The sequence below is a fragment of the Orycteropus afer genome, unplaced genomic scaffold (genome assembly GCF_000298275.1).
Source record: "Orycteropus afer afer isolate SDZICR_OR568_19922 unplaced genomic scaffold, OryAfe1.0 scaffold00093, whole genome shotgun sequence".
NCBI classification, from domain to species: Eukaryota; Metazoa; Chordata; class Mammalia; order Tubulidentata; family Orycteropodidae; genus Orycteropus; species Orycteropus afer.
Window position 1 is genome coordinate 1,422,171 of NW_006921680.1, and position 9,198 is coordinate 1,431,368.

Here is a 9,198-nt window from a genome sequence, read left to right on the forward strand (position 1 = left end):
CCATCAAGTCGGCCCCAATTCATAGCGACCCCTCCTTGGGTTTCTGAGGCAGTATCACTATGGAAGTAGATTGCCCAATGGCTTGGGTTAGGCGTACCTTAGTCTTCAAAGAGACATCTTTGCTCTTCAACACTTGAGAGACATCTTTTGCAGCAGATTTTCCCAGTGCAGTACGTCATCTGATTTCTCAACTGCTGCTTCCATTGGTGTTGATTGTGGAACCAACTAAAATGAAATGTTTGACAGCTATAATCTTTTCTCCATTTATTGTAATGCTTCTTATTGGTTCAGTTGTGAGGATTTTCATTTTCTTTATACTGAGGTGTAATCCATTCTGCAGACTGTAGTCTTTAATCTTCCTCAGTAAGTGGGAGATTCAAGTCATCCTCATTTTCAGCAAGCAAAGTTATGTCATCTGCATATTACAGGTGGTTAATGAGTCTTCCTCCAGTCCTGATGCTACATTCTTCATATAGTCCAGCTTCTCAGATTATTTGCTCAACATGCAGATTGAATAAGTATGGTGAAATGATACAATCCTGATACACACTCTTCCTGATTTTAAACCATGCAGTATCCCCTTGTTCTGTTCAAATGACAGCCTCCTGGTTCCTTGTGAGCACAATTAAGTGTTCCGAAATTCTCATTCTTCTCAATGTTATCCATAATTTGTTATGATCCACATAATTGAATGTTTTTGCATAGTCAATTAAACACAAGTAAATAAATTTCGGGTAGTCTCTGCTTTCAGCCAGGATCCATCTGACTTCAACAATAATATCCCTCATTTCATATCCTCTTCTGAATCCATCTTGCATTTCTGGAAGTTCCTTGTCAGCATACTGCTGCAACCATTTTTGAATTATGTTCAGCAAGATTTTACTTGCATGTGATATTAATGATAGTGCTCAATAATTTCCACATTCTTTAGGATTACTTTTCTTTGGAATGGGTACAAATATGGATCTCTTCCAATCAGTTAACCAGATAGCTGTCTTCCAAATTTCTTGGTGTAGATGAGTAAGTGCCTCCAGTGCGGTGTGCGTTTGTTGAAATATCTCATTGGGTATTCCATCAATTTCTGGAGCCGTTCCTTCAATGCAGCTTTGACTTCTTCCTTCAGTGCCATTGGTTCTTAATTACATACCACCTCCTGAAATAAATGAACATCAACCAATTCTTTTTGATACAGTGATTCTATGTATTCCTTCTATCTTCTTTTGATGTTTCCTGTGTCATTCAATATTTTGCACATAGAATCTTCCAGTATTGCAACTCAATGTTTGAATTCTTTCTTCAGTTCTTTCAGCTTGAGAAATGCTAATTGTGTTCATCCCTGTTGGTTTTCTAACTTCACATCTTTGCACAGTTCATTATAATAATAGACTCTGTCTTCTCAAACTGCCTTTTGAAATCTTCTGTTCAGCTTTTCATCTTGTCATTTTTTTTTCCATTTGCTTTAGCTACTCTCCATTCAAGAGCAAGTTTCAGAGTATCTTCTGACATCCATTTGGGTCTTTTCTTCCTTTTCTGTCTTTTTAATGACCTTTTTGCTTTCTTCACGGATGGTGATCTTGATGTTATACTACAATTCCTTTTGTTTTTGGTCATTGGCGTTTAGTGCGTCAAGTCTCTTCTTTAGATGGTCTCTAAATTCAGGAGGGATATAACCAAAGTCATATTTTGGCTCTTGTGGACTTGTTTTAATTGTCTTCAGCTTCAGCATGTGACCAGTTGATGGCCTGTTCCTCACTCAGTTCCCAGCCTTGTTTTGTCTGAAGGTATTGAGCTTCTCCATCATCTCTTTCCACATAGGTAGACTGATCTGATTCCTATGCACTCCACCTGTTGAGGTCCACATGTATAGCCGCCGTTTATGTCACTGTAAAAAGGCACTTGTAATGAATAAGTCATTTGTCTTGCAAAATTCTATCATGCAGTCTCCTGTGTCATTTTTATCACTAGAGCCATATTTTCCAACTACCAGTGATTGATTTTTCTTTGTTTCCAACTTTTGTATTCCAATCACCAATAAACAGTACATCTTGATTGCATGTTTGGTCAATTTCAGACTGCAGACGTTAGTAAAAAATCTTCAATTTCCTCATCTTTGGCTTTGGTGGTTGATTCATAAATTGGAATTATGGTAGTGTTAACTGGTCTTCCTTGTAGGCATATGGATATTATCCTATCACTGATAGCATAGTACTTCATGATAGTGCTTAAACCAGGAGGAAGGGGCCATTCACTTCTCAAAGAATTGGCCAATGAAAAACCTAGGCGTAGCAGTGAAACACTGTGATATATTACTGGAAAACTTTATGAATAGCCCTGAAGCATTGTCTGATACAGTGCAGGAAAATGAGCCCCTCAGGTCTAAAGGCACTCAAAATACAACTGGGAAAGAGCTACCTCCTCAAAGTAAAGTTGACCTTAATGATGTGGATGTAGGAAGGCTTTCAGGACCTCCATTTGCTGATGTGACATGACTCAAAATGAGAACAAACAGCTGTAAACATCATTAATAATCAGAACGTAGAATGTACAAAGTATGAATCTAGGAAAATTGGAAGTTGTCAAAGATCAAATGAAATGCATAAAGATCGATATCCTAGGCCTTAGTGAGCAGAAATGGACTGGTTTGGGCCATTTTAAATCAAACAATATATGATCTATGCCATGAATGACAAATTGAAGAGGAATGCTGTGGCATTCATCATCAATGGACAAGTATAAGTTCTAGTAATAAGGTATTCATACTTGATGATTTTAAGTGTTTTGTCCTTCTTGCTTTGTAATGGCAAATGTATAAAAAACAAGGGTATTATGTTACAAGGTACATAAAATATAAAGGTGTGATCAGTGATTAAAAGGAGAAAGAATAAAAAACCATTGCCATCAACTTGATTGTAACTCAAAGCGACCCCATGAAATTTCCATGGCTGTAAATCTTTACGGAAGTAGATTGCCCCATCTCCTCCCATGGAGCAGCTGGTGGGTTAGAACCACTGACCTTCTGATTAGCAGCCAAATGCCTTACTTAACTGTGCCACCAGAGCTTCTTGTGATCAGTGATAAGAACAACAAAATGAGTAGAGGGAAGAAAGGCATAAATAGAGAATTTCTTGTATGTTACTGAAGTTAAGTTGGTATCAACTAACCATGGGATGTTATAAATGCAAGATGTCATGTGTAATATTCATGGTAACCACTAGGAAAATATCTGAAAAATATACACAAAAGGAAAGGAGAAAGGTAGCTAAATAGCTCCCTACAAGAAAAAAAAAAAGTTATTAAGGCTAAAGACACACAAAAAAATAAACAATAAGATGGCAGAAGTCCATTCTTATCAATAATTGTGAATGTAAATGGACTAAATGCACCAGTCAAAAGGCAGAGAGTGGCAGAATGGATTGAAAAATATGACCCAACTACATGCTTTTTACAAGAGACACATCTTTGACCCAAGGACACAAATAGGTTGGAAATGAAAGTATAGAAAAACCTCTATGCAAATTATAACCAAAAGAGCTGGGTTGGCAGTGTTAATATCAGAGAAAATAGACTTTAAGGTAAAATCTGTTAGAAGAGACAAAGATGAACATTAAACAATGATGAAAGGGTAAGTTTGTCAATAACATTTAGCAATTATATGTGCACCCAATATTGGAGCACCTAAGCTCTGGTAGCATAGTGGCTAAGGCACTTGACTACTAACCAGAAGGCTGGCGGTTCAAACCCACCAGCCACTCCTCAGAAGGAAGATGGGGCAATCTACTTCCGTAGTGATACTGCCTCGGAAACCCAAGGAGGGGTCGCTATGAGTCAGGGTTGACTCGACGGCACATAACAACAACAACAACAAATGTGTAAAGCAAACATTAATAGAATTGAAGGGAGAAATAGCATTACAATAATAATTGGTGACTTCAATATACCTCTTTCACTACTGAATAGAACATCTGCAAAGAAGACCAATAAGGAAACAGAAGACCTGATTGGGACTATAAACCAACTAGAACTAACAGATATTTATAGAACACTCCACCCAACACCAGCACAATATATGTTCTACTCCAGTGCACTTTGATCATTCTCCAAGATAGATAAACCACATGTAAGGTCATAAATCAAGTCTTGATAAATTTTAGAAGATTGAAACCATACAATATATTTTCTGTAGGCACAATGTAGTGAAAATAGAAATCAATAACAGGAAAAAAACTAAAAATGCACAACATAGAAATTAAGCAACACACCATTAAACTACTAATGACTCAAGGAAGAAATCACAAATAGAGTCAAATGAAATGAAAATACACATACCAAAAGTTATGGGGTGCAGCAAAGACAGTAGTATTCAGAGGGAAGTTTATAGCAGTAAACAGATACATAAACAAAGAAAAAAATTATAGATAATTGAAGAATGGGAATTCCAGAACACTTAATTGTGTTCATGCAGAATCTCTACAAAGACCAAGAGGCAGAACAAGAGGATATTGTGGTTTAAAATCAAGGAAGGTGTGGATCAAGGTTGTATCCCTTCACCATACTTACTTGATCTGTATATTGAGCAAATAATCTGAAAGCTGGATTACATGAAGAAGAATGCATCATCAGGATTGAAAGACTTGTTAACAACCTACAATATGGAGATGACACAACTTTGCTTGCTTAAATGTTGGGTCGGTTTGTTATAAGTAGCATAGTTGAAGCACTTACTGATGAAGATCAAGGACTACAGTATGGATTGCACCTCAACATAAAGAAAACAAATTCTCACAACTGGACCAATCAGCAACATGATACACAGGAAAATACTGAAGTTGTGAAGGATTTCATTTTGCTTAGTAAACTAGCGTGTCAGTGAAAAGGAGGAAGCCCCTCAACAAGGTGGATCGACACAGTGGCTGCAACAGTGAGTTTAGCATAGCAACGATTGAGAGGATGTACAACTTTCTGTTGTACATGGGGTCTCTATTATGAGTTGGAATCGACTCAGCAGCACCTAACAAAAACCAGGGTAGAAGAAAGGGAGATGGGGGAGTTAATGCTCATGATTTTCTGCTTAAGGTGATGGAAAATTCACACTGATTAAAAATAATCACCCAATTAATGTAATTGATGTACAGTTATAAAAAGTTGAATTGGCAAATGTGTGACATATATTTTTACATCAATACAAACAGCTGATGCTGTTTTTATGTAACTAAAACCCAAGAAGGGGTCGCTACGAGTTGGGGCCCACTTATGGCACAGAACAACAACAACAACAACAAACACCATGATATTTAGTTTCTTCATTTGGTGGTGTAGGATCATCATTTCATGGGACATCTCAATTAACTGATACAGTATTTTTAGAGCTTCTACTTTATTTCGTAGGAGCTCTGGTAGCGTAGTGCCTAAAGCACTTGATTGCCAACCAGAAGCCTGGCAGTTCAAACCCACCAGCCACTCCTCGGAAGGAAGATGGGGCAATCTACTTTCGTAGTGTTACTGCCTCGGAAAACCAGGGAGGTGTCACTATGAGTCGGGTCCGACTTGACGGCACGTAACAACAACTTCATTTTGTAGTGTCTGGGCTCTTAAAAGCTTGCAGGTAGCCATGCAAAGCACAACAGTTGGTCTATTCACTGGAGCAACAAAGGAATGTGAGTCAGGAAGAGGAAGAGGAAGTGGAATGTGTGGCTTATTTCTTTCATGGATAACTGCCTCCTTTACCATGAGACCAGAAGAACTGGATGGCTCCTCGTACTGAAAGTTTTAATCAAAGATTTTGTAGAAAAATCCTGATCAAAGGGGGAGAAAAGAATTTCAAAATTTTCATGGAATCCAGTCTTTCTGGAACTGCTGAATCTTGTTGAACCCAAAAATGTTGAGCTGAGATAACCTTAAACCAAAAATAGACCCTGAAGTCGTCTTTAAACCAAACAATAGGTTAAATAATAAAGAATGTCTGCCTTCAGCATTGTGCGCTATACGGGACCACATTGACGAGTAACTAGAAAAGCTAGTAAAGAAACGTAGGTGTCACTGAGTTCACGTTAATTATGGAGGAATAATGCAGAAAAGGAGGGTGAGAATGGTTGCATATCTTGAATACTATGTTACTGAGTTGTACATGTACAAATTAATGAGTTGGTGTGTTTTGCTGTGTGCATTTATAACAAGAAAAGCAAGTCTTACTGATCTTTTAATTCCTGTGACACGTTTGGCTGGTGTCTTGACTAATAAATTTAAATTTATGGCCATTCACTGAGAAAGCTTTCTACATCTCCCAAAAACTCTGTAAGGACTTCTCCACGGGTAACTGCTGCCATTAGGTCATGTCTGCACCCAAAGTTGAGAGGATACTCTTTTACATGTTTTGACCAGTAGTAAATGTTTTCAAAAATGATTTTCCATTATAAAACCATGCCTGTTTTTACTTAGAAAACAGGTTATTTTGTTTTGTTGTGAAGTTTTTGTGATGGACACTAGGTGGCACTGTGGTCATTTGTTATTTAAAGAATGGTGCCTATATATACTTTTTGCTATATAGTTTCTATTTCTGTTACAAATTTAGCTTCTCCTGTTTTATATGGGGGAAACTCTGGTAGCATAGTGCCTAGGCACTTGACTGCTAACCAGAAGGCTGGCCGTTCAAACCCACCAGCCACTCCTCAAAAGGAATATGGAGCAATCTACTTCCAGGGTGATACTATCTTGGAAACCCGAGGAGGGGTCTCTATGAGTCGGGTCTGACTCGATGGCACATAACAGCAGCAACAGCATTTTATATGAAGTTTTATTGCTGGCTATATAGAGTACTGTCAGTGATTTGGAGTTTTTTACTTCATGCCCCACATAAATTTGGAAAATAGTAGTGTGTATTTTACTGAGTCTGCACACAACAATTCATGGAAATGATCTATTTATCAGTGATGCTAATACAAGAAATTTTCTTTTCAGGAACTGGTGAAACAGAAGGTGAAACGTCAGTTGACAAAACAACAGAAAGCCACTCTCAGACGTCGATTGCAGAAAGGAGAAGCAAATATATTTACTAAACAACGGAGGGAAAACATGCAAAATATAAAATCAAGCTTGGAAGCAGCTAGCTTTTGGGGAGACTAATAAATTTAAGATCTTGGATATTTCTAATATATTTGAAAAAGAGTTATCATGAACCTTTTTAAGCTACCTTTAATCTTTTCTTGGGCTAATAAAAATATATAAATAAATGAACCTCTTGTTTTCCCCCTTATAAATTTGACTCATTCGATCCATGTTTTCCATAAAATACTTACAGTAATTCTGCCAAAAGTAACACATTTTTTTTTTCAAAGTAATTTGGATGAATATGGTAATCTGCTAAAATAATTCTTCAAAACTGAAGATTTACATGAGGGATATTTGAGTGCTTGGGAGTTGTTTCAATCTAAGTATCACTGTTTTGTTTTTTGGTCTCTGCTAAAAAAAAAAAAAAAAAGAGGTAAAACTAGAGTTATGAACATCTGATTTACTGACAACTGCTTGCCCTTTTATGTTAGTTAAATTTGTCCTCATTCTGAAACAATTGAACCAACCCCTACTTGAAACAAATTCTTCTTCAGTCACCTGTACTTGCTTCATGTGCCGCTTTTAAATCATTGAGAAGACTTTGAGCCTTTTCTTGCACTTAAGTAAGGCTAATTTAAAAACCGAACGCACCTGTTCTGACTTGACCTACAAATTCGACTTAAAAGACACACTTGGGACCAGATATCATTTGTAACCTGGGGCTGCCTGTAGTTTCAACTCCCAGCTTTTCTACTGATCAGTGGAAACATCTTTAAGGAAGTCACATTTCTTTTTCCTGCCTGTTTTCTTACCATTTAAATTGAATTTACCGCTACTTTGTCAGGTTTTGAGGATTAAATGAAATAATGCACATAAAGCACTTTGAATAATGCCTGGAATATTGTATGCATTCAATAAAGTATAGCTATTAAAGTGACAATCATGTTTATTTTTCTGGAGTTCTGACAACTTGGTTGTGTTTTATTTAACCCTGAAAATAATTCACTGACTTTTTTAAGTCTAATTGTAGAAAAGGAGCTCTGCTGGTGTAGTGCTTAAGGCATTTGACTGCTAACCAGAAGGCTGGCGGTTCAAACCCACCCACCACTCCTTGGAAGGAAGGTTGGGCAGTCTACTTTCGTAGTGATATTGCCTTGGAAACCCAAGGAGGGGTCACTCGAGTCAAGTTCGACCTGACGACAGTGAGTTTCGTTTTTTGGAATTGTAAAAATATGCCAGTAATTGTGCAAAATACAAGAACAGAAACATTTCAAATGAAACAAAAATGCCAAAAAGCCAGTGTTTATGTACGCAGGACCTGTTATAAGCCTTTGTGTGCATTGTTGTTAATGTGCCATCAAGTCGGACCGACTCAGCAACCCCTCCTTGGGTTTCCAAGGCAGTATCACTACGGAAGTAAATTGCCCCATCTTCTTTCCAAGGAGTGGCTGGTGGGTTTGAACCGCCAACCTTTTGGTTAGCAGTCAAGTGCCTTAGGCACTATGCTAGCTCCTTTAAATCTCACAATGCTTCTAGAGATGAGTGGATCACCCCCATTCTGTAGATAAGTAAAATGAAGCACAGAGCAGCTTAGTGACTTGCTCAAGGCCATACAGTAAGTGAAAAGCCAGGATGACCCAGGCAGACTGACACTAGGATCTTTAGCACCTTATGTACTGCACTAGATGGCTTCTGAACATAGAAAAATATACAAAGAAACAAACCAAACTCACTGCCATCCAGTTGATTCCAATTCAGAGTAGTACTGCCCAGCAGGGTTTCCAAGGCTGTAATCTATGGAAACTGACTGCCACATCCTTCTCTGGTGAGTTCAAACCACCAACTTTTTGGTTAGCTGAGCTCCTGGCGTAAGACATGCCTCTTCTTTATGGACTTTATAATCCGGTGTGATGTGAAGATGAATGCTTAAGTACTTGGACCTGGCAATGTGTCGAGCACTGCCCATTAGGTCAGAAGAGGGAGAGCAAGTTCAGTGAAAATAGCCACTAGGTGGCAATGTCACCTAAGTCACCAAACCAAAACACCAAAAATCCAGTGGATTCTGACTCAGTGAGCCTCTTTGGCCTTCTGAGGTGTTAAATACTTACAGAAGTAGATTGCCCAGTCTTGCTTCCGTGGAGTGGCTGGTGAGTT

The 9,198-nt window shown here is 38.1% G+C and overlaps 1 protein-coding gene across 1 annotated transcript in view; it reads left to right on the top strand.

The window, feature by feature from the left end:
* The window catches only part of RIOK2 (RIO kinase 2), a 41,630-nt gene extending 34,511 nt beyond the window's left edge, over nt 1-7,119 (top strand). Inside the window, exon 10 of the mRNA XM_007942538.2 lies at nt 6,955-7,119. Coding sequence (XP_007940729.1) covers nt 6,955-7,119 — 165 coding nt within the window. The remainder of the gene's footprint in view (nt 1-6,954) is intronic.
* The last annotated feature ends 2,079 nt before the right edge of the window (nt 7,120-9,198 follow it).